The sequence below is a fragment of the Bos javanicus genome, chromosome 2 (assembly GCF_032452875.1).
Source record: "Bos javanicus breed banteng chromosome 2, ARS-OSU_banteng_1.0, whole genome shotgun sequence".
NCBI lineage: Eukaryota > Metazoa > Chordata > Mammalia > Artiodactyla > Bovidae > Bos > Bos javanicus.
Genome location: NC_083869.1, coordinates 106648492 through 106674742, shown reverse-complemented (window position 1 = coordinate 106674742; position 26251 = coordinate 106648492). Strand labels below are relative to the sequence as shown.

The 26251-nt window shown below is 39.4% G+C and overlaps 2 protein-coding genes across 8 annotated transcripts in view; one reads left to right on the top strand and one right to left on the bottom strand.

The window, feature by feature from the left end:
• The window catches only part of CNOT9 (CCR4-NOT transcription complex subunit 9), a 32622-nt gene extending 19490 nt beyond the window's left edge, over positions 1–13132 (bottom strand). Inside the window, exons 1-2 of the mRNA XM_061385061.1 lie at positions 12753–13132; positions 832–1011 (exon numbers count right to left, since the gene is read on the bottom strand). Of these exons, the coding sequence (XP_061241045.1) occupies positions 832–1011; positions 12753–12776 (204 nt within the window). The 5' untranslated portion in view covers positions 12777–13132. The remainder of the gene's footprint in view (positions 1–831; positions 1012–12752) is intronic.
• Positions 13133–13262: 130 nt separating this feature from the next.
• USP37 (ubiquitin specific peptidase 37) overlaps positions 13263–26251 on the top strand; it is an 85701-nt gene continuing 72712 nt past the window's right edge. For 2 of the 7 annotated variants that reach the window (XM_061384879.1, XM_061384835.1), the window contains exons 1-3: positions 13263–13544; positions 18619–18759; positions 22944–23167. In XM_061384879.1, the coding sequence (XP_061240863.1) occupies positions 23012–23167 (156 nt within the window). In that variant the 5' untranslated portion in view covers positions 13263–13544; positions 18619–18759; positions 22944–23011. The other 5 variants (XM_061384870.1, XM_061384824.1, XM_061384851.1 and 2 more) reach the window with 4 other exon arrangements.

Genomic DNA, 26251 nt, shown 5'->3' with positions numbered 1-26251 from the left:
TAACTCATAAAGTTTCTGTTTGGTCATGCAGCAAGTGCAAAAAGGGGGAGATAAGAAAGTGCGTATATGTGTGGGGATATGTACAAACAGCAGAGAACATACGTATTCTCTGTCAAAAGGTGATGATTTGCTGAACACAATTCCATTTATCTTAACTGTAAAATTTTTACACATAAGAAAGACTAGTTTCCTGGGTATATGCAGTATACATAGAATATGAATTTACTCAACAGATTTTAAAAATTAATCTAATTATTAGGAATGTGGACAATATTTTAGAAGATGATCACATCTTGGTTCTTAGGACTACATCATATCAACTTATTCCCCGGAAATGACTGTTCTAGTCAGAATCAAATATTAGTTATTTATTCTTTAATGTACAAGAATACCCACCTTTACTCCTATGGCTGTTATATCTTTACTCTAGCATTTTCTTTACCCAGAATATACCTTTCAGTTCTTATACCTCTCTCCCCACCACCATCCTCAGTCCACCTGGTCATACAGTATTATTTTACAGTACTCCTAAAGCTGTGTTTCTCAAAGTGCAGTTCTTACATCACCTACATAAAAATCATCTGGGAGCAGGAGCTGCTTGTTAAAAATACAGATTTTTCATTTTAGACTAAATAAATCAAATCTCCTGGGTAGAATCCAAGAATTTCATTTTAATGAGTATCTTAGATTTTTCTAAAACAAGATTCTTACAAATGTTAACGCTTTAAAAAAAAAAACTTACTGAAGTTTTCAAAATCATTTGTACAAAGGCAGAGAGATACATTTGCGATAATTAGGAATGAAATGCAACTCATGGATATATACACCCACCTGTAAAAGTGCTGCAATAGTACCAAATGAATGCCACAGCATGGGTGCAAGGTCAGGAACAGATTCTCGCTTCTTACTTAATTCCAGTAAAGCATTTTCCCTCGTCTCAGGACTGGATAGCTCGTTGATCCACTGATAGATCTTTTCTCTATCCACCTGAGCCAGTGCAGTAGGCACAGGCTTCAAGTGAAAATAAGAAAAGTAAAAGTAAACATGTGAGTTTCATTAGCATCAAACCAAGTCTAACTCTGCTGTATCCTTTAGAGGGAATATATTTTTTGTAAATAACAGGACATCTTTTCTAGAAACATATATTTGATGTAAACTAATTCAATAAAACACACACTCCTTAATAATACCATATTTAGACATTTACCCTACAGGTATACTTGGGTTGTACTGAAGACGTATCAGCATGTTTACTGTTGTACTATTTTAAAAGCAGAAAACTTGAAATCTATAAACATCTATCAAAAAAGAACTGGTTAAATATGTATGGGTACATCTTTATTTGGAATACTACATAGCCCTTTAAAAAAGTTGTCTCTATACTGTGCTGATACTAAATAAGAAGCAAAAAAAACAGAGTGTAAAATAGCTTACATGCTTCCATTAACACACACATGTATTCTTATATATTTACATACAACATTTCTAGAAGGACACATAAAAAACTGCTAACAGTAGTTAACTTTAAGGTTAGAATCTATATGGGAGACTTATTTTTATTGTACACAATAAAATCTTATTTTTCTTATTGTACACAATAAAATCTTTTACATACAGTTTAAATTTTTTTAACCATGTGACTATCATGGTGTTTGAAAAAAAAAGTCACCCCCCTACTGCTCTTCATTCCCCAGTAACTCCAGCATCCCCCTCCATTAAGGAGAAAACTTACATAATTTGGAAAAGCTCCCTCCTCTAATGATTCTTATACAGACTCTACCTCCATCCCTTGGAGATTTACTCACTTCTTACTCATGTATAAACTATATAAAGAATCTTTCATTACTGTACTATAAAGAATCTCAATATTCCAATAAAAATTTGAGCACTTCTATAATTCTTCACATTTTCAAACAGGCTTGGTTAAGTTCCTTAATTATTCTTACCTGGAAAGTAAGATGAAAGACTAGAAAAATGATTACCATTGCTACTTTAGGCTCTGAAGTCCTAACAAATTCATAGCTATTTCTATCCCTAGCCCAATATCGTTTCACTTCATTCCCCGCACCCCGCAACCATGAGGATTAACAGAGTAGGTAGATAGAAAAGAGATCTACACTTGTAGATTAGACTACGAATGCTCAGAGGAATCAACTTGCTCAGTTCACCCAAGTACAAAGTTGCATATTCTCATCTTTCTTGAACCATATTACACAGCTTCTTACAGTATTTATTTGTTCCCATAACACCTTAGTGTGATAGAATAATGATAGACCCATCCCACATGATATAAAGATGAGGAACAAAAAGCACAACTGTCTTCGCTGAAAAACAGAATGAAGTCTAAGGTGGACTTTGAGGAGTACTCACATTTACTCTACTCAAGCTGAACGATCACCTTCTACAATTAGAAGCTCGATTAGAAGCTTTCAGCTTAATGTTTATCATTTCTCTTGTGTGCTAGAGTGAACCACAAAGTGTTCTGCTAAATGGACTATATACCGTGCAACTTAAGTCCTCCTTAAGTGTCTCAGAGTAATCTGCTAAAAGCTGTTTTGTAATTCCCATCAGTGATGCTCAAGAAAACATGAGGTTCCTAAATGATGTAGAATAGGGTAGTTTTCTGATCCCCATTCCCAATAGCAATAACAGTATGTTCCATGCATCTGCCTTTTCTATGCTGCCACAGATAGGCCTTCAACTTTAAAAATTATTTTTGGAAATGTAATTCCACCAGAAGATAGGGTATATTTATTTAGAGTATTACATCACCTTAAAAGCTCAGTGAAAACAAGGGCTAAAATTGTAGCTTTGGGTTTCCTGCCCAGAATCCCTTGGACGACCTACAATCCTAAAGAGGGCCCCACGAAAACGTTCTAGCAATATAGCATCTATCCTGATTAGTCATTACTCACTCTTAGAGGCCTGCCATCCAGATACTACCATCAGTAAGCTCCACCATCCTCTCCAGAGTCAACCTATGACTTGTATCCAGCACTCCTATACCCTATCCCATCCCGGGGAACTCTAGGTGAACACCACCAGGCTGCAACGGTAGGTACCAGCTAGCATATAATGGATTTGGGACTGTAGGCCTGGTCTCCACATATTCCCATTTCTAGAGCTGGTTTGACTCCAACAGAGAAGACTGTGCCCCTGGAGTGATATTGGCACTCTAAAGGGCCAATGTCTGGTGCTCCCTACGGCCATGACCACTGGCTGCCAGTAATACTCCACCTTTTGAAACTACTCGTGGAAATTTTAGCCTCTATGAGACTCTGGTTCTAAGAGAGCTAGGGAGGTCAGTCAGTTCAGTTGCTCAGTCATGTCCAACTCTTTGTGACCCCATGGACTGCAGCACACCAGGCTTCCCTGGACATCACCAATTCCCAGGGCTTGCTCAAACTCATGTCCACTGAGTCGGTGATGTCATCCAACCATCTCATCCTCTGTCATCCCCTTCTCCTCCTGCATTCAATTTCTCCCAGCATCAGAGTCTTTCCAATGAGTCAGTTCTTCGCATCAGGTGGCCAAAGTATTAGAGTTTCAGCTTCAGCAACAGTCCTTCCAATGAATATTCAGGATTGATTTCCTTTAGGATGGACGGGTTGGATCTCCTTGCAGTCCAAGGGACTCTCAAGAGTCCCCTCCAACACCACAGTTCAAAAGCATCAATTCTTCAGTGCTCAGCTTTCTTCACAGGCCAGCTCTCACATCCATACATAACTACTGGAAAAACCACAGATTTGACTAGATGGACCTTTGTTGGCAAAGTTATGTCTCTGCTTTATAATATGCTCTCTAGGTTGGTCATAGCTTTTCTTCCGAGGAGCAAGTGTCTTAATTTCATGGCTGCAGTCACCATCTGCAGTGATTTTGGAGCTCCCCCCGAAATAAAGTCTGTCACTGTTTCCATTGTTTCCCCATCTATTTGCCATGAAGTGATGGGACTGGATGCCATGAACTTCGTTTTCTGAATGTTGAGTTTTAAGCCAGCTTTTTCACTCTCTTTTGTCACTATCATCAAGAGGCTCTTTAAGTTCCTCTTCACTTTCTACCATAAGGGTGGGGTCATATGCATATCTGAGATTATTGATATTTCTCCCAGCAATCTTCATTCCAGCTTGTGCTTCATCCAGCCCGGCATCTCGCATGATGTACTCTGCACATAAGTTAGATAAGCAGGGTGACAATATGCAGTCTTGACATACTCCTTTCCCAATTTGGAATCAGTCTGTTGTTCCATGTCTGGTTCTAACTGTTGCTTCTTGGCCTGCATATAGATTTCTCAGGAGGCAGGTCAGGTGGTCTGGTATTCCCATCTCTTGAAGAATTTTCCAGTTTGTTGTAATCCACACAGTCAAAGGCTTTGGCGTAATCAATAAAGCAGTAGATGTTTTTCTGGAACTCTACTGCTTTATCTATGATCCAGCAGATGTTGGCAATTTGATCTCTGGTTCCTCTGTCTTTTCTAAATCCAGCTTGAACATCTGGAAGCTCACACACGGTTCACATACTGTTGAAGCCTGGCTTGGAGAATTTTGAGTATTACTTTGCTAGAATGTGAGATGAGTGCAATTGTGGGGTAGTTTGAACATTCTTTGTAATTGCCCTTTTTCGGGACTGGAATATGAAAACTGACCTTTTCCAGTCCTGTGGCCACTGCTGAGTTTTCCAAATTTGCTGGCATATTGAGTGCAGCACTTTGACAGCATCATCATTTAGGATTTGAAATAGCTCAACTGGAATTCTGTCACGTCCACTAGCTTTGTTCGTAGTGATGCTTCCCAAGGCCCACCTGACTTTGCATTCCAGGATGTCTGGCTCTAGGTGAGTGATCACACCACTGTGGTTATCTGGATCATGAAGATCTTTTTTTAATAGTTCTTCTGTGTATTCTTACCACCTCTTAATATCCCTGCTTCTGTTAGGTCCATACCACTTCTGTCCTTTATTGTGCCCAACTTTCCATGAAATGTTCCCTTGGTATCTCTACTTTTCTTGAAGAAATCTCTAGTCTTTCTCATTCTATTGTTTTCCTTTATTTCTTTGCACTGATCACCAAGGAAGGCTTTCTTATCTCTCCTTGCTATTCTTTGGAACTCTGCATTCAGATGCTTATATCTTTCCTTTTCTCCTTTTCCTTGTACTTCTCTTCTTGCCTCAGCTATTTATAAGGTCTCCTCAGACAACCATTTTGCCTTTTTCCATTTCTTTTTCTTGAGGGTGGTCTTGATCACTGCCTCCTGTACAGTGTTACGAACCTCTGTCCATAGTTCTTCAGGCACTCTATCAGATCTAATCCCTTGAATCTATTTCTCACTTCCACTGTATAATCATAAGGGATTTGATTTAGGTCATACCTGAATGGTCTAGTGGTTTTCCCTACTTTCTTCAATTTAAGCCTGAATTTTGCAATAAGGAATTCATGATCTATGCCACAGTCAGCTCCAGGTCTTGTTTTTGCTGACTGTATAGAGCTTCTTCGTCTTTGGCTGCAAAGAATATAATCAATCTGATTTCGTTATTGACCATGTGTAGAGTCTTCTCTTGTGTTGTTGGAAGAGGGTGTTTGCTATGACCAGTGCGTTCTCTTGGCCAAACTGTTAGCCTTGGCCCTGCTTCATTCTGTACTCCAAGGTCAAATCTGCCCGTTACTCCAGGTGTCTCTTGCTTTCCTACTTTTGCATTCCAGTGCCCTATGACGAAAAGGACATCTTTTTGGGGGGTTAGTTCTAGAAGGACTTGGGAGGTCAGGTGGGTAGTAATGTGGCCCTCAGGTACAAGCTTAGAGAGGAGTTCTGCACCCACTCTAACAAGGAGAAGGAAGCAGTGAGGGCAGTTTGGTACCAGAAAGTAGCTGAGGTAGGGACTTTCCTTTTCATCACCCCTGGTGAATTCTGCCCCAGATTTAATAGCAGAAGTTAGTTTAAACCCACTGAATACCTATTTTTTATGGGATGAATACAGTTATTTTTTAAAAGTAGGAGTTCACATACATAGCGCTTACTCTATTAGGCACTTTCTTAAATAAATGTTTATTATCACAGTCATTTTTTTACATGAAGAAACTGAGAAGTTACTTAAAGGTTAAGTGGCAAAGCTCAGGATTTGAATTCAGGTGGTCGGGCAGCAAAGTCCATACTCTTAACTGCTTTGCGAATGCTGCTTCTTACTTCCTTAAAGATCAGGTCTAATCTAAAGACAACTCTCCAAAAACACTATTTCCTGTGACCCTGTGACAATAGAAACAGGGAATACATAAAAACCGCAAACAAAAATGAAAATACTACTGTTGTTAGTTCAGCAGAATCTGATAAACAACCAGCACCCAATATCATTGATCCCAATATCAAAATTGAGAAATTTTCTTCTTAATGAGATCTGAGGTACTTAATAACCATCACTGTAATGGGAAGGGTCAATTAAATAGTTTGACATAATTCCCTATATCAAATCAAGGCTCAGATGGGCATAATTTAGCTAGTGCTAGCCACCAACACCCACCCACACACTTCCCTACTTCTACCAATATATCAACAAATAATTTTGTAACAAACAAGGAAATTTAGGTTTTTGGAGAATAAAAATATTACAACCCTTTTTTTTTTTGACCCTGAGGCTTGCAGGATCTTTAGTTCTCTGACCAGGGATTGAATCTAGGACCTGGAAGTGAAACTGCTGGTTTTCAGTCACTGGACTGCCAGGGCATTCCCTACTTTTTACATTTTGAACTATGCACTGATTTCCATATTAATTTATATTACTGGACAATTGATAAAATACTTTGTACATCATCCCTGAATAAAACCCCAAGGCACAACTCTAGCATCTCACTAGATCTTTAATTTATTTTTGGCTGCACTGGGTCTTTGTTGCTTTGAAGGGCTTCCCCTAGTTATAGTGAGTAGGGGCTACTCTTTGTGGCAGTGGGCAGGCTTCTCTTTGCAGTGGCTTCTCTTGCTATGGAGCTCTAGGTGTGTGGGCTTCAGTAGCTGTAGTATGCGGGCTTGGTAGCTGTGGCTCACAGGCTCAGTCCCTTCACAGCATGTGGAATCCTTCAGGACCAGGATCAAACCAGTTTCCCTTGCACTGGCAGGCAGATTCCCATCCACTGTGCCACCAGGGAAGTCCTCACTTGATCTTGATGGCCATATTAACTAAAAGCCCGATGCATCTGCCTCTTCTTCTGAAGTCCAAAGACTATTTAGGTACACCTTTCACAAAAATACTAGAATCTGAAAATTGATGACTTCCTAAAAGGGAATGGGATGTAAAAGAGAAGGTAGGGTAGATGAGGAAAGAGAGGGTAACTGTATTGTACTTTTATTTATTTTTTTAATTAATTTATGTACTTAGCCTGTGCCGGGTCTATGTTGGCTGCTCGTGAGCTTTCTCTATTTATAGGGCGGGGGCTTCTCATTGCTGTGGCTTCTGTTTCAGAACACAATGTCTAGGGCACTTGGGTTTCAGTAGTTTCAGCGTGTGGGCTCAGGACTTGTGGTACCTGGGCTCTAGGGCACAGGCTCAACAGTTGTGGCACACTAGCTGTGGGCCTAGCTGCTCCTTGGCATGTGAGATACTCCTGGATCAGTTATCAAACCTGGGTCTCCTGCATTGGCAGGCGGATTCTTTACCAGTGAACCATGAGGAAAGCCCTGAATTGTACTCTTTAAAACATGGTTTCACTGAATGATCACCATCATGGTATCACCCTCATTTTACAGCTGATGGAACTATGAGTAAACAGTGGGCAGATTTCTGCCCTCTTCCAGTTCTCTATTTAAAGATCACCTCTAAAGATTCTTAGTTCAGTTGCTACAATTCTAATTTATAATTTACTAATATACCTCTGAGGCTGTGGCTGATACAAACTCAATCTACTTGCACATACCATCCAGTGACAAAGAAGCAAATTCATCTAATTTACCTTTTGGAAACTGAGGCTTCCCTGGTGGCTCAGATGGTAAAGAATCTGCCTGCAATGCAGGAGACCCAGGTTCGATCCCTGGGTTGGGAAGATTCCCTGGAGAAGGGAATGGTTACCCACTCCAGTATTCTTGCCTGGAGAATTCCATGGATATGGGAGCCTGGCAGGCTACAGTCCATGGGAACACAAAGAGTTGGACACCACTGAGCGACTTTCATCTTTTGGAAACTACCTAACTTAAACACACTAACAGCAGAACACTACCACATGAGCAGAGGTTAGCAATTTCTGAATCAAATGAAATTTCTAGATCATTTCCTCAGAAAAATAAACAACTGTAAACTGTCTTGCATGTAATTTACATTTACCCTAAAATTTACAAATAATTCCAGGGAATTCATAGAGTCTACCTGTAATCCATTAATAGACCTAAGATTAAGAAACTGTTTATCAGGTTTAAGAATAGGAAAGACCCTGGGACTTCCCTGGTGGTCCAGTAGTTAGAGGACTCCGCACTTCCACTACAGGGGGCCCAGGTTCAATTGTTGGTTGGATTGAGCCTTGTGTGTGGCCAAAAAAATTAAAAAAAAAAAAAAAATCAGAAAGACCTCAATTAGCAAGTAACAACACAAGTACCTAACTGGAATGCACACTAGATTGGGAGCTAGAAGTGGTTTCAAAACGGTTTTGCCATTTCTACAATTGTGCGACCTAGAATAAATCATTTACTTTTCTGAGCCTCAATATTCACTGGTTAGATGAGAGAACTATATTAAATAATTAAGTTTTAGTTGCTTCTAAAATCTCAGAACTTTCTTTCTTTAGTTAAAAGTGAGAGACTAAATGGCTACCAAACAATTTTATTGAGCCATAATTTGCATACAATAAAACTTTTACATGTACTCATTTAAGTATACATGTCAATGAATTTTGAGATATCTATATACCGGAGTGACCACCACTACAATCAAGATACATTACTGGGCACTCCATTATCCCCCCAAATTCTCTATACTTCTTTCAGTTAACCCCACATTCAACCCTCCATAGACTAGGTTTGACTTTTCTAGGAACTTTTAATAGGAGGCAATATTTACTGAACATACTAAGTGCCAGTCCCTGTTGCTGCTGCTGCTAAGTCGCTTCAGTCGTGTCCGACTCTGTGCGACCCCATAGACGGCAGCCCACCAGGCTCCCCCGTCCCTGGGATTCTCCAGGCAAGAACACTGGAGTGGGTTGCCATTTCCTTCTCCAATGCATGAAAGTGAAAAGTGAAAGTGAAGTCGCTCAGTCATGTCTGACTCTTCGTGACCCCATGGACTGCAGCCTACCAGGCTCCTCCATCCATGGGATTTTCCAGGCAAGAGTACTGGAGTGGGGTGCCATTGTGAATACAAAATAGAATTTTGTATTCTAGACTGTATCCTGACTGAAATAGAGATTATTTTCCAAAGTCTGGAGAAGGCTCAACACATGGCTTTCGGTGTCTTATATAATGATGATACAATAAGAAAACGCACTTTCTTAACGGCGCCGAAGGGAAGTATCAAATTAGCTTAATATTTTTATCTTCATAAGAGAAGGGCCAGAACGTTCTTCAAAATAACTTTTTAAAAATGGAAGTGAATAAACAAAGAAAATTTGGTCAACTTGCTTAAAACTTCAACCGGAGACAAAGAAGGAGATAGTGTCTAAATTAGATACTTCAGAGTGCATAATGTTCTTTTTACTTGCCAAAGAGGAGGGTATCTGGGAGTCCAGCACTGCTTCAGCAGAGATATGAAATAACTGATGCAGCTGCTAGTTACATAGTGAGGGAAAAACAAGGGTTTAAGGATGTTAGAACTGCCACTGGAAAATTTAAAAAAAGCATATACAGTGCATCTCCTAAAGGCTTACCTTTGGCTGTTTTAGATCACTAGCATAACATTCGTTACAGAAAATCCATGGTATATGTGAAAATTTGTGGTTCTATTAAGCTGAAGAAAACTTCAAGGTCCCTAAGTGATTTGCTACTTTGCTGATGCAAGAATTAGAGTCCGAAGGCTGAATTCTGGGAGTAAGTCATTTAATCAGTGAATGAACCCAGTCCACCACTTAGCACTTTCTTATTCTTATTTAATACAATCCTGTGTGGTACTTCTGTTTTTGTTAGATTTGAGAATGTAACTATATTCTGTGATGGCAATAATGAAGACGTTAGGACGAAGTATTCTGTAAAGAATGAAAAGAGTCCGATCTACTTGAAATTATTGGCATAATAAAATACTAAAAAGAGTCAAAATTTAAGATATCCCAAATGATCTCAATTCCTCCAGTGAATAACATACCTGCATTCATATATGATCACATTCTCCTTTGATACTACTGTCTCCGTAGATGAAGTCATTATTTATTTGCAATTTAAAAAAGAAATAAAGGTATACACAAATACAAATTATCATCATTAGACAAAAAGTAAGCATCTTCTCAAGCAGTTTAGATTATTGCAGGCACTGTTGCATGTCTTATTGACACAATTTTTAGTGAGGAATATACACCATCAGAGGATGAGATGGCTGGATGGCATCACCGACTCAATGGACATGAGTTTGAGTAAGCTCAGGAGTTGGTGATGGACAGTGAGACCTGGTGTGCGGCAGTCCATGGGGTCGCAGAGTCAGACATGACTGAGCGACTGAACTGAACTGATACACCATCAGTGTCCCTTTACCCAGATGAGAACAATACAGTCAGTTTAGCCTAAAGGAAGGCACTAAGGATTGGGAAAGGGGTGGCTCAACCTTTTTTTGCTTCAGTCTCTTCATTAACCAAATATTCCAGTGAATAAATGGTACAAATGAACTTAGAGCTTTTGTGTAGTCCAAACAGAAAAATGGGTGAAAAAAACACCAAAAGTTCAATTTCCTAATAAAGGTAATTCACTGTAAATCTAATTGAAGAAACATGCATTGAATATTTTAAGTAATGAACCAGAGCTCTAACGGCTGTTTCAAAGATGTATTAGGGAGCAACTGCAAAGAAAAGTTGAATAGGTAGAGACATTCTGAGACATAGACAAGCCAACCTTAGAATTCTTTGTTTAAACTGTCCCCTCCAACCAGCAGCAACCTCATTTTCTGACTGGCTTCTTCTCATGTTAGTCACTAGGTCCTGTCCAACTCTTTGTAATCCCTCTGTTCATGGAATTATCCAGGCAAGAATACTGGAATGGGTAACCATTTCCTTCTACAAGGGGTCTGACCCAGGGATCAAACCCAGGTCTCCTGCACTGCAGGCAGATTCTTTACTGTCATATTACATGTACAATGTGGAAGAAACAAAAAAGCTGGAGAAACTGCAGTCACCTAGTTAAAGAGATTATATAAAAAGTACCTCACCCCGTGAAGTTTCAAACATTTTAGAAAGAAGGTGCCAGGAGGCAGAGATGCCACTAACCCTGGAAATGACAAGGCTGTCTGTAACCTAGTCACACCCAACTCACTTTTAAACTTTAAATTTAACTTTTGTCCTCTATTGAGGATTTATGTCATTTTACCTGGTAATGCAACTTCAGTATATTATTCTCTCTAAGCCACTTCGCCTTGATGCAACTGAAAAAAGTTGGATGAGCATTCAGAAGAGTATGCTCAAATCACATGATACTGTCTGCCCATCACGGCTATTTGCTCTCAGTGGTCACCGCCTTCATCAATTCCCTGGCATTCAGCAAAAATATTTGAGCTCTTACTTGGTGCCAGGAACTGTCCTGGCACTGAAGTAATCATGTAAACAGGATCTATCTACATGATCCCTGTCCCTGACCTCAAAAGGGGGACAAATAAGAAACAAGTAAATGAATCAAAACTTGGGAAAAGCTTAAGCAGAAAAGATGGAACGGCGGCCAGTTGTAGCTGGAGCCTGCAAAGCAATGTGATACAAGACGAGACTGAAAACAGGGGTAAGGAACATTAACGCTCAGGGAGGGCCTTGTAGGCAATGCAAAGTGTTTGGGTTTTACCTCAACAAAACGGGAAACCGCAGGATTACTTTAGCTAGGTTGTGTGCGTGTTTGTCGCTCAGTCGTGTCCGCCACTGTGCGACCCCACGGACTGTAGCCTGCCCAGGCTCCTCGGTCCATGGGATTTTCCAGGCAAGAATACTGGAGTGGGTTGTCATCTCCTTCTCCAGGGGATCTTCCCGACCCAGGGATCGAACCCAGGTCTCCCGCATTGCAGGCAGACTCTACCCTCTGAGCCACAGTGGATGGTTATTAGGAGTTTACACTGTTTTTCTTGGTCAAAAATCACGCTGGTAAAACGAGATGTATGAAAAAAGGTTTTAAACGCAGAGAACCGTAAGTCAGACATCCTAACTAGTCAGTTGTTTAGGTTTCGGATTTTGTATCTTTGTAAAGCAAGTGGTTTGAGCTAGAAGCCATTTCCTCCCCGCCGCGATGTGGCTAGGCAGGGAGGGTCAGATGCACCTCGGAAGTCCCCTCGCCCCCGCCAACGCCAAGCACGCAAACGGCGGCCTAAAACTGTTGGTAGAGCAATGAATCAATGAATGGTCCCTCTGGGCCGCAAGGGAGGCGGTCCAGCCGCGCGACCAGGCCCCGGGGCCGGAAAACTACGCGCTACACGGAGCCAGAGGCCGCGAGAGCCGGCCGGCGGGGAGAGTGGGGGCCGGCTCTGTCACAGCCAAGCTCAGCGAGGAGCGGGGCCGGGTGCTCGCAGGTTGAGGGCTGGAGGACTCTCAGCCTGCCACAGGGAGTTAGGACAGAAGGCCGAAACGCGGGGCTGAGAAGAGGTTTGGGGCCCAAGCCGGGGGCCCAGTCACTTACCGCAGCCGTCGCCAGACTGTGCATGTTGGGAGCGGACGCCGCTCTCCTCCCACTGCCGGACGCGCCAAGCCGCGTCCCAGCTTCAGCACCTCAGCCGCCGAAGATGATGACACGCCGCAGCCGCCATCCGCCTCCGGCTCGCTCCGCCCCCTCCGCAGCCCTCTGACCTTTCACCTCTGACCCCGCCCACACAACCTCTTCCCGCCCCCCCCCAGCTTCTGGAGCTAACAATCCTCGAGTCTGTTTTGTCCCATAAGTTTCAGGACCAGAAGGACACCCGCCTCCTGCTAGTCTCCCCCATCCCCGGCTTGGAGCAGGTATCTCCAGAGAGGGGCGTGAACTCTGACCTTCCTCCGGAGGCCAGTGAAGGGCGGGAAAAACCAGGCAGTCCGGGAGGACAACTAGTGCGCATGCCCAACTCGACTCTGTAGGAGGGAAATGGTAGGAAAGCGAAAAAGTGCGTGAAGTAGAAAGTGCGCGTGCGTACTATGGTCAGGGCAGGGGCGGGGCTACCTCGGCGTGATTTCGCCCGGTACTGGGGCGGGGAGAGGGCGTAGAGGGGGCGGAGTTTTCAGGCTTGCGCGCACGCGCTTCTCCTGGTCGCGTCGGGTGTGCGTGCGTGCGTGCGTGTTTGCGTGTGGTCACAGTTCCCGCCATCAGCCGCTCTCCCTAACTGGGGGAGTGAGCGGCCCCTCTCCGTACTCGGTATCCCTTCCTTCGTGACCCCCAGCTCCTCCCCCTCCACGCGGACTCCGTGCTTCCGGCAGGCCTGTCCAAAGCTCCGACTCGCAGGTACAGGTAAGGCGGGCCCGGCGAGCGTCTCAACGGAGCCGTTTTACCCTGCCCCCCCCCCCTCACTTCTCGCCCCGTGCGGTCCGCCCACTCGGCGTTCACTCTTCTGGAGTTCACCGGCTGCGGTTCAGCCCGCCCCCATTCCCTCGACGCCGTCTGTCGCCTCACAGGTACTCCACTTGGGTGTTCCTCCAGGCTTTTCCTCTCCTTTGACCGGGTCTTTACTGTCACTCGCTCCCCCCGTGACCCGAACCTGGCCCCTCTTTGCTGGGGGCTGTCGTTGTCCGTCATTCGCACCTTAGCGAGGCCTGCTATCTCTTCAGGTGACTTCCGTTGCCGCTTGTCCATCGGGCCTTGGGATATGATACTGTTTCACTTTCTTGGCTATTCTTCACCTCTCTCCTAGTCATCTTTCACTCTAAGGCATGGATTATATAGTTTTTTCGTGCCTTTGGTTGTTCCCCATCTCTAGCCATCAAATCAGGTTGTCACGTTTACCTATTTTAGGTCATGATCTGTGAAAGGAAATAATAATTGATGACAAAATCCTCTGTCTAGAAAGTTGGTCTGTGGGTGGTTTTGTAATCCTTTCAAAATTTAGGCTCTGTGTAAATGCCTCTTGGGGGTGGCAGTGTCTGACATGCCTCTAACTGGAAGAGCTGTCTGAACAGAGGATGTCAAGTAGGCAATTGGATTATACTGGGGTTGGAGCTTAGTTGTAAGCTGGGTGCATAGATAAATGTGTGTGTGTGTGTGTGTATATATATATATATATATAGACATCATCTGCCATGTTGATAGTAATTGAAGCCATGGATGTGGATGAAATTGCCTGAGGAGAGTGCATTGCTAAAAAGGAAAGGGACCTAGGATGGAGCGCTGAGAGATTCTTGGTGTTTAGTACCTGATAGAGGAGTACAAGTTTTGCAGAAAAGGTGAAAGAAGTTGTCAATAATATTGAATTCTGTTGAAAGATAAATGAGGACTGAAAAGCCTGTTGACATCAAAGTAATCGATGATCATAGTGAGAGATGTTTGATGGAATAAAATGGATATCTGGGTGCAGTCTTGTTCTCCTTTTACTGTTCCCTTCCACCCTAAGCTTTAGATTCTACCTGTATGTTGATGGTGAAGGACAGGGAAGCCCGGTGTGCTGCAGTCCATGGAATCGCAAAGAGTTGGACACAGACTTAGTGACTTAACAACAATAGATGACTTGAGAAGTTTTATTTCCAGTGTGTTTCCTCTGTTTTCAGCTCAAAGTCTAAATAGCTAACTGCTGGACATCTTAATTTGATTTTTTTTTCTTAGGAGTTTCAAAAGAACAAACCTGAAACCAGTCTCCTCTCCATACCTAAATGTGTTATCTTCCAGTATCCCATTTTATTAAGTGGTATTTCCATTTACGTAGTCTAGAACCTTGAAAACCATTCTTGACTTCTCGTCATCCCACGTATCTGTACCCTCTTCAGATTCTATTTATTGTATTTCCATTATGTGTCTTGGATCTATTTCTGTACATTTTCATTATCACTTTTGTAATTCAAGCCACAACACTTTTTCACCTGGACTTAATGTTCCTTATATTCTCATTTGTAAAATGGGAATGATCACCTTGTTGGACTGCTAAAAGGATTAAATGAAATAACCATGGTAAGCACATTACATAAAATAAATAGCCAGTGAGTATTAACTATTATTGTAATTGTTGTTATAAGCTGAATCACTTCAATACTGTCCTGTCTGGTTCTAATTTCTTTCATTCTTGCTTCTGTCACTGTCCTTCCCAAACCCAAACAAAACACATCACTTTTCCATTTAGCAGTAACATGTCATTTGTCTGCTTAAAAACCTTCAGTGGATTTCCCATGACTAAATATTTATTACATTAGGGTAAAATTCAAAATGTTTACTACGGTGTGTAAGATTCCGCATAACCTGATTCTTTCCCACCTCATCTCGCTCACTAAACTCCAACCACAATGCTTTTCATTTGCTTAGATACACCAAGTTATTTCCCACCACAGAACCTTTGCATGTGTGGTTATGGACTGTTCCAGAATGACTATCTCTCAATTTTCATCTGAAGTGGTACTTCCAACCTGTATCCCCCTGCTGCTGCTAAGTCGATTCAGTCATGTCCAACTCTGTGCGACCCCATAGACGGCAGCCCACCAGGCTCTCCCGTCCCTGGGATTCTCCAGGCAAGAACACTGGAGTGGGTTGCCATTTCCTTCTCCAGTGCATGAAAGTGAAAAGTGAAAGTGAAGTTGCTCAGTCGTGTCGGACTCTTCGAGACCCCATGGACTGCAGCCTACCAGGCTCCTCCATCCATGGGATTTTCCAGGCAAGAGTACTGGAGTGGGGTGCCATTGCCTTCTCTGTGTATCCCCCTACGCAATCCTAAATTAGGTACCCTGTGATAATTTCTCACGATGCCCTGAACTTTATACCATATTCAGTACTTTTAATTATATATTTACTTGTGTGATTATTTAAAGTCTATCTTCTAGAATATGGTTTAGAAATTATTTCATTTCTATTTCTCAAGAATTTGTTGAAATGAATAAGTAAATTGGAGCTTGCTAGAAGAACCATCATGTCTTTGGGAAACACCAGCTTACTGATATTTTTGTCATCTGATGACAAGCACCTTTTTTCACTCCACAGACAAAAGATGCAAAAAGACAAAGTTTACCTCTTTGGGCAATATTACCTGTTCCTAGATCATAGAATCATTCAGGTTTTAGATTCTTTGAATTGAAGAAAAATTTCATTAAGGTCAGCTTCTCTCTTTATTTTCAGCTACCACACAATTTTCTCTTTGTGCATTAGTTTTATGGCTCATTTTAGGAAAGAAAACCCTTAGAAATCAAAGCAGTGATTTACATATTTTAACAACAGGTTAAACTGCGAGACCAGTAAAGAAGTTTCCAAAAATACATAAAGGAAAATTTCATGTTTAAGTAAGTGGCTGGTGGTGGTTATGGAAGAGAATACCAAAATTTAATAAGTTGTGTGTGTAGAATCGGAGAAGGCAATGGCACCCCACTCCAGTACTCTTGCCTGGAAAATCCCATGGACGGAGAAGCTGGTGGGCTGCAGTCAATGGGGTCGCTAAGAGTCGGACACGACTGAGCAACTTCGCTTTCACTTTTCACTTTCATGCACTGGAGAAGGAAATGGCAACCCACTCCAGTGTTCTTGCCTGGAGAATCCCAGGGACGGGGGAGCCTGGTGGGCTGCCGTCTATGGGGTTGCACAGAGTTGGACACGACTGAAGCGACTTAGCAGCAGCAGCAGTGTGTAGAACAAAATTTGTGTAGAAAAATAGAAAATTAAAAATAGGAGTGCCAAACACAGAAGCATTTGGATTTGATAGGTAGTGATGAGCTGTTAAAATGTTTGGGAGAATGTTTCAATTAAGCAAGACAAATAAGTTCTAAAGATAAGCTGTACAACATTGTACCTATAGTTAACAATGCTGTATTGTACACTTAAATGTTAAGAGGGTAGATCTCATGTTAAATATTCTTAACCACAATAAGATTAAAAAATTTTTTTAATGTTTGGGAGGGGAATTAGCCTCAGTAGCAAGTATTTTAGGATTTACTAAGTACCTGTTGTTTTGTTGGAGTAAAAAAGAAAATAAGACAGGTCCCCTCCATCTCCCCCTTCCCCTTGAGAGAGAAAGTTGAGAGAACTTGTGCACGATTTAGTTGGTGTGCTAAGTCAATTCAGTCGTGTCTGACTCTTTGCCACCCCATGGACTGTAGCCTGCCAGGCTCCTCTGTCCATAGGATTTTCCAGGCAAGGATGCCAGAGTGGGTTGCCATTTCCTCCTCCAGGGGATCTTCCCAACACAGGGATCAAACCCACGTCCCCTGCATTGGCAGGTGGGTTTTTTACCACTAGCACCACCTGAGTTGGTAAGAGATTTTTTAAAAGTCCTTAGAAAAGGTTATTATAGGATAAAGGATTTGTTGGATAGAAAAATCTTGAGAGAATGAAGACTGGAAAGTGGTTGTTACAAACCTTTGAGGATGTAGTATGGTAGCAGTTAAAAACATGAGTTCTGGTATGTCTCTTACTGACTCTTAAGTAACCATGGATAAATTACCTAATCTAAGCCTCAGTTTCCTCATTTGTAAATTAGTGATATTAATAATCCCTGTTCTTCAGGATTATTGTAAGGATTATGAAATATTGCATGTGTGGTGCTTCATACTGTGCTTAGTAAATGTTGCGTAATAAATATTAGGTGGGAAGGATTAGCAAAGTGATGTGTTTCTGAATTAGGGTGGTAGTGATGAATGACTGTTTGAAATAAATAAGAACAAGGCTAAATCTGATGCAGAGATTTTTTTTTTTTTTTTTTTTTTGCCTAAATGACAGTGGAAAGACAAATGCAGGAAAGTCTGGGAAATCTCTTAAAGAGGACTTGGACTGTGTCATGTTCACATTTGTGTCCCTACCATAGTGCCATCAAATTGGAGTAACTCAATAAATGATTTTTTTACCAAGTGAACAAAGGAGTTTAGAGTTGATGTTGTAACAGTTAATAAGATAGAGAAAAGTTTGGGTAAAGAACTTCAGGGAAAGTTGAGGCTTTTAAGAGGCCTAAATTTGAGAAACAAGCCCATAAATTTAGTTTTAAAAGAAAAGTAAAAACCAAGTTTACCCACCTTTTGAAATTTGTATCAACATCTTTTGGAAGTGGTGTTTTAAGATTTAAAACCATGATATGTAACAATGTTTGTAAAGTTAACAAAAGAAATACTGCCTTTTTAGTTTCAAAATGTAATAGGAATAACATAAACCAAATAGGTGCAGGCTCTGGGAGTCCCTCATTTTGCACAGCAGATATATTCCTAAAGTTGTTGAGTTTGTGTGTGTGGGTGGGGTGAGGGGTATGTGTACAAGTGTATCTTGAGCATTATACTTGAAATGTTTTTAGTAGTTTGTGAGTTTTAAATAGAAGGTTAATCTTCGTTGTGTAAATGAGCACTTTTTGAAAATTGTAATTTTGTAAATGAGATTTTTTTTTAAAAAGGCACACTTATATTTCCTTTAGCTGAGTTGATGGCACCTGGAGAACTGGCATAGCTGCAGAATATGAGTAGTTCCCCAAGAAGAGTGCATTGCCTTTGGCACAAGGATCAGAATAAAGGTGAACTGTTATTACATAGGGTTTTTCAGTAAAAGTCTCTGAAAAGTAAGTAATGTTTTTATTTTGGATATATATGTTTCCAAGAGTATGCTAACTAGCAAGAACTGACCATTTTCTTCTATTTTGTAGCAGTAATTTTTGTGTTTTTGCATGCTTTCTTAAACCACAGAATACCCTCTGCATAAGAATATTTTCAAAGCAGTACCTGAAATAAGAGCATTTAAATAACTGTAAAGGGTATAAAAACATTTTTGCCAATGTTATTGAGCTTTCACAGATGGCTCAGAATTGAAGAGTGATTTCAAAAATGATGAAGAAATTTAGGGAAAAGCAAATCTCTTTGGATATACCTAAAGAATAATTGGTTTTTCTTGTACTTTGTCTTCCTAATATCACTTTGACAGTGAATTAGCATTACAGAGTTTAATGAAACCTTGTCTTTGTTAGGTTCATAGAAAGTTGAACTGTTACTGGATCATGCTAGATACTTGAAGGGAAACTTAGTGTTTTTTTCTCTTAACCAAATAGGGCAAACTGATAATATGATCAGTGTACAAAAGTAAATGCAGTTAACTCATTTAGTGCAAGAGCAGACAATGGACTGGATTGAGAGAGACGTTAAGAAAAAATTGTATTGATTCTGCCAATTTTATGTCTTGTACCTTTTAGGTTTTTCTCTTAGAAGAAAGAGATTACTAGTAGAAATGGTTAAGAAAATGTTCAATATCTGAAAAAAAAAAGAAAATGTTCAATATCTGAAGTAAAATTTTATACACTTAACCAAAACTCATCATCAGAATATTTGAGAATTACATCTAGAGAAATCATGTATTACATGTAGAGAGAATTATAGAGGGAAACAAAAGTAACCAATAAAGTTTTTTCTTACATGCTTTATTGAACTTTGAAATCTTTATCTCCAAATCTTGTTAAATAATCTAATTTTTAAAAATATGTTTTTGTTGGAGGAATTCAAGGTCAGTGTCCTTTATTTACTTTTTGGTCTGTAAGGAAAACACTGAGACAATGGGGTTTTAACTATTCCCTTATAATTTGACATCCTAAATGTATAAGAAAAGATGAGATAATTTGATAAGTCTCTTAAAGTATTGTTTCTTCATTGAGCAGTAGATTATGTGAATCCCAGTTTAGACAAGTTTGCTAATGTTTTTTGTTTTAATCATTCTCTAACTGCATATTCTTGTTTTTCTCATTGATATGTGGACAGCTTTGCATTTAGGAGAAATTCAGATGCACATAGAAAAAGCCTGGAAGTAGTTTTCAAAGAATGAGATATACAGTACAGAAGGATGCTCCCATAAAGAGCTTAATAAATTTAATCCTATACTGGCCATATAAAAGGGATTTATGGTTCTAGTATCTGCTGCTGTATATTTTAACTGTAAAATGATAAAATTGATTGTGCTGATTTATTATTCTTGAATAATGACGTGTTTTCTTATGTGCCAGACACTGTCCTAGTAGGGATGCAAAGATAAAGAACATATTCCCTGTCTTCAAATAACAGTTTTCCATTTTCATTTGGCGGCTCTGTGTAGGGAGCACTGGGGTGAGCTTCTCAACATCCATCATACCCCAACTGATAAGTCTAGGACAGTTGGGCCTGTCTTTTATCCCACATAGAAGAGAGAGACAAAGAGGTAAATAGATAGTTTATAATACAATGTGATGAATGCTCTACTAGGGGTAAATGCACGGTACAGCAGAAGAGCAAAGCATTAAATGCTCTCCGTGTGTATATGGGATGAGAGAATAATTGAAAGATAGCTAGAAAGGGCTTCTTAGAGAAGATAATATCTAAATTGAGTTTTGATTTTATAGCCAGGAGAATTTAAAAGGGGAGGATGGGGAGAGTAGGTAAAAAATCCTCCAGATGTAGACCACAGTGTGTGCAAAGGTATAGTGGCATGAGAATATATGCCTTTTTAAGGAAAATTATAAATAGTTTAGGTGGCTGAATTTGGAGTTTATTGGGGTTAGAGAGGTAAGCAGGGCTTGAATCATGAAGGGTGTTTATGTCAGATTTTATTGTGAGGGCATGTACTGTGTTGTGCTCAGTTGCTCAGTCATGTCCAACTCTTTGTGACCCGATGGACTGCATCCCTCAGGGAGCTGTTGAATGATTTTGTGGATAGTGATGTGAGTTGATCTGAAGTTCATTATGAAGATGTCTGGAAGGTATATAGAGGTTAAATTGACAACTTTACCTTGCATTTCCAGTCCAATACTAATAATCATAAAGAGAGGTGTTAAAGATAACTCATGTTTCTGGCATGGACAACTGGAGTAGGAGAGGGATCACATATTCTTGGCAGTGCTATGAGACAGAGTGGAAAAAATCTCAAGGCTATATCCAAGCAGTAAAGCATTAAATTATTAATTGTAAAAAAAAAAAAAAAAGGGCATTACAAACACATTGCTGATTTTGTAGTTACTAGTTGGAACAAAATGTCACATTAACAAACAGGTCTGTGAAAAATAGTGGCCTCTATTACTCTGATGGATTCATACACCCAGCTAATTAGAGTATATAAATCTGGCCACAATTAGGCACTCAAAAAGTTCAATCACTGAATAATACTAGAGGACTTACAATGTAAAACACCTTAAACAATTCAAAGTGTTTTCATTATCTCTCTTTAAATTTATTCCTAGTTGTTTGATATATAGCACCTAGGGGCCTTGAACTAGGGTTCTCCAGTCTATATCTTAACCTCTAGAGTGGGTTTTGTTTGATTTGAAATTTTGAATTCATTGTCCAGAATTTAAAATGGGCAGTTTGACATAAAAATTTGATTTCATTTTCTTGAAGAATTAGATGATCTGGTAATGCTGGGTTCATGGCACAGCTGGCTAGATTTGAATAGAAGTGTTCATATTTTGCCTGTCTAAATCGTTTGTGTCACCTGTTTAGCCTCTATAGACAGTGAGTTGGTGACCGTTGTTAACAAGTTACTTGTCTGCGATCTTTGGAGAAAGACGTGTTGCAGACAAGGAATAAATTCAGAAAGTGGACACTAATTTCATTCATATTGAAGCTGCTGTCTATTGAGTGCCTAATGAGTTTTAGCAATATTTCATTTAATTCTGCAACACTGTAGCATTGCTATTTTACAACTGAGAAAACTAGTGGTGAGGAAAGGTAAGTTAAAAGTTAGTAAGTGACGGAGCTGGCTCCTGATACCTAGATCTAGTATGTTTTTCCTTTGTACATATATTACTGTTTTTAGCTTTTCTAGTTGAGTTGTTTAGGCAGAGGCAAAGTTTAATGGTTTTTAACTTATTAAATTATAAACAAGAATCTGTATTAGAGGCCATGTTTCTAGAGATTTGAAGGCTGTAGTGTAAATTTTGCTTCAATTTTATTTGATCGCGTATATGTGTATCACACACTATTTGATAATCATTTTCTGCTGTTTAATTGTATTTACTTGCTGACATCTGTTAAGCTAGTTTTAAGAGTCATAGACATTCTGTCATATCTATAAGTATCAGAAGTTCACTTGGGAAATTTGAATATTTGTGAAAGATAAAATTGGTAAAAATTCTTTCCAGGAATGGTAGAGTTAAACATAAATGGTAGGTGGATCTTAGGGAGAGGGGTTTTTTGGTTAGTTTTCCCTAGAGAATAAATGGTTTTCTCAAATAATGTAGTTGTTGAGGTTAAATTAATTTGATTATTCTCACAATTATTTATTCATATAATATGTTTTATACATGTGGATATGCTTAGGTGATACAATTTGATGTTTCAATAGGAACTCAATTCTAAAGAATGGAATCAGCTGACTGAATTTTTTTTTTTACTTATATTTGAAATCATGAAGGAAGGTAAAAGTTGGCCATATTGCCATGGGCACTCAAATTGAGAATGGGATCTTTAGTATTCCTGATTGTCATGGTTGGTAATGCTGCAAAATGCAAAATTTAGACACTAAATGGACTCAGGTACATGGCTAAGGAGAGAGCATGTACAGAAAAAATATAAGGTGGGTAAATTCAGTCACTGAACATGAGTGACTCCTTCATTTGTTCTTCTTACCAGTGCTATCCAGCTAATCAGAGCCTTTGAGGATATTTAATAAAAGGTAGTTTATTGAAAATGGAGGAAAAGACATATGATGATTCATTAAATGTTCTCTTTCAAACTCTTGTTTTAATCACTAGTAAGTTGTAACTTATTATTTTATTTTATTTTTCTTCCTTAGACTCTGTCAGGTGAAGGTGTATTTTTTCTTTTTAATTTGGCTAGAAGCAATTTATTTTTAAAGAAAATATGTCTCCTCTGAAGATACATGGCCCTATCAGAATTCGAAGTATGCAGACTGGGATTACAAAATGGAAAGAAGGATCCTTTGAAGTTGTGGAAAAAGAGAATAAAGTCAGCCTAGTAGTTCACTACAATACTGGAGGGATTCCAAGGATATTTCAGGTATTACCAAATTTTGATTTGGAATAGACCTTCAAATCACATCCTTTAGTGAACAGCTATTCTCTGCCACACTAAGTATCATAGTACCCCTACTAGATTACTATTTGTTTAATTTTCAGGTCACTAATACTGTTAAAAATTATTCAGCAGAACTGTTGATGGTGTATAATAAAGAGTAGGAAGTAGTCACCATTGTTGAAAAGAAACTGGTGGGAACAGGAAGCTGGGAGAAACTGAGTCTGGATACTGTCTAAGCTATTTTTAAAACCACATTAGGATAACTTCAGTTATGTAGTTATGTCCCCACCCCCTGGCAACCAACATATGTGATAAATTCATCACTATTTAGTATTAGCTTTTAATAGGATTCATTAGTGTCTTTTTAATTTCGTCTTCCTAATTAATCCCGCCAAAGGTTGTGGTATGGACCATTCAAGGATGATATTCAGCGTCATTCTTATAGCCGTTTGCTTCTGTTAACTTTTTTAAAAAAATTATTTGTTTATTTGGCAGCATTGGGTCTTAATTGCAGCACAAGCTCTTCATTGCATCATGCAGGGTCTTTTGTTGCAGTGCAGAGATTCTTTAGTTTTGGTGTGCAGACTTAGTTTGCTTTGCGGCATGTGGGATCATAGTTCCCTGACCAGGGATCAAACCCGAGTCCCCTGCATTATAAGGCAGATTCTTAACCTTTGGACTACCAGGGAAGTCCCTCTTCTGTTAACTTTTGAAGGACCTCGTTATTTTATCACTGTAAAAAATAATTTTGTTTTCAATTCTGTCTTGTACAGCCAAGAATTACTTCTGTTGATACGAGTTGAATTTAATGCCTTACATTTTCTACACTTAAAAATGCTATATTTGTTAATTAGATTATATAAAAGTGTAATATTCTAAAGTACTCTTTTGAAGACTAATTTATAAAACTTTATGCTTGAGAACTTGAGCTGAAGTAAAGTTTCTATTAATTTTTGCTTTTAAACTATTGAAAATAAATTGGTTATGATTTTATGTATCAAAAGTATTCTTAAATAGATTGTAGGTGGTGACATGGGTAATAGAAACAATAGTTTCTACCACATTCATATACATATGACCATCTCAGTGAAAGATTTTTTTTAAAACAGAGATTCAGTCTTTCAGTCCTCAACTCAAATTAGCACTCAGTAAATATTTAAATACTTAAGCAAACATAGATCTTGAGAAGCATGATGAGTCTACCTGTGATTAAACTTTTCATCTCAGTTCTAGATCAGTTTTGCATTCAGCATTCATTTGTTAACCACCTGTAGCTTACTGTGATGGGTACTGGGCTAAGAATACAGAGCTGAGTGAGGCACTTTTCCTCTCAAACTTAAGAGTAACCAAATGCATTCTCATCTGTAAAGATACCTCAGAGATACTGATGTAACATAAGGAAGTGTTTTGTGCTCTGAGGATTTAAAGGATAGATAAGAATTTGCTAGACACAGTGAAGTTAAGGTGAAGATGATTTCTATAATGTACAGACACATGCTAGTGTGAATCAACATTCAGGAAACCAGAAAATTATTTTAAAGTAAATGCACAGTGGAGAGTGAATGGCAGTAGTAGAGGCTAAGAGCTACATAGAGCAAAGGATAAGACAGTGAAAGAAGCAAAAGGAAGAAAATACAGATTTCAAGAGATTTCAAGATTTAACTCATTAGATTTGGGAGGTGAGGGAAAGACCTGCTTGAGTCTTAAAACCTGTCATTTAAATTTGAAATATAAATTAAGTCTGGTAAATTGTTTTTTCATCTTTATCTAAAAATTGTTGTAAGATCCATTCAGTTTAGTTCAGTCGCTCAGTTGTGTCCGACTCTTTGTGACCCCATGAACCGCAGCACGCCAGGCCTCCCTGTCAATCACCAACTCCTGGAGTTTACCCAGATTCATGTCCATTGTATTGGTGATGCCATCCAGCCATCTCATCCTCTGTGGTCCCCTTCTCCTCCTGCCTTCAATCTTTCCCAGCATCAGGGTCTGTTCATATGAGTCAGTTCTTCGCATCAGGTGGCCAAAGTATTGGAGTTTCAGCTTCAACATCAGTCCTTCCAGTGAACACCCAGGACTGATCTCCTTTAGGATGGACTGGTTGGATCTCCTTAGAGTCCAAGGGACTCTCAAGAGTGTTCTCCAACACCACAGTTCAGAAGCATCAATTCTTCTGCCCTCAGCTTTCTTTATAGTCCAACTCTCATATCCATATATGACCACTAGAAAAACTATAGCCTTGACTAGACGGACCTTTGTTGACAAAGTAATGTCACAAGGTCAATTATCCCTAATTTTAAAAATTGTGAGATGCTTTTACTTCTTTCTTTATGCTGTTCAGAGGATATGTCTTCAGCAAAAGGCAACTTTAGAAACCTCTGTATATGCCTGCTGAGGGAGAATGTTAGAAAATAAGGATGACTGGTTGTGAGAATTATTAAGATAAAGTTCAAGATTTATTGATTTAGTCTTGGAAAAATTTCATTCAAGAAAAAATAAAAGTTATCACTTAATAGCATATATCCAGAGTCTGGAAGAGTATAAGAGAAGTACTGAACCAGTTCTGGGGAGTGGGAGAAGCAAGCTAAGAGAGTTCCAGGGAACTTATGAGCTTTGTGATTGAAAGTTAAGTGAGCCTGCTTAGATAGTTTTTTTTTTTTAAAAAAAAAAAGATGTTCTAATGTAGGTAAAGGTTTATGTTGATGTGTTTTTGAGAAATAGAATTCTTTTCAGGATTATAGTTTGGATCAGAATATCCTTTTTCATTGCAACTACATAAACCACTTCCTAGATATTTTATAAGCTTTTGTTTAAAAAGAAAAAAAGCCTCTAATCCAATATGACTTTCTAAACTGGTGATGGTATTACCATCAAGGCTTAGAAAATTAACTTCTTTGTTTTTGTAACTATACCTGAAAATATGCAGTTTCTACCAAAAAAGTCAAGAGTGTTAGGATTACTCTGTAAAATTTTAATAGTGTTTGCCTCTCCTAGAAGTGAAGTCTTTGATTTAAATGTATCAAGAAATGGAAACTCTTTTTGATTGGGTTAAGAAAAAAAAAACTAATA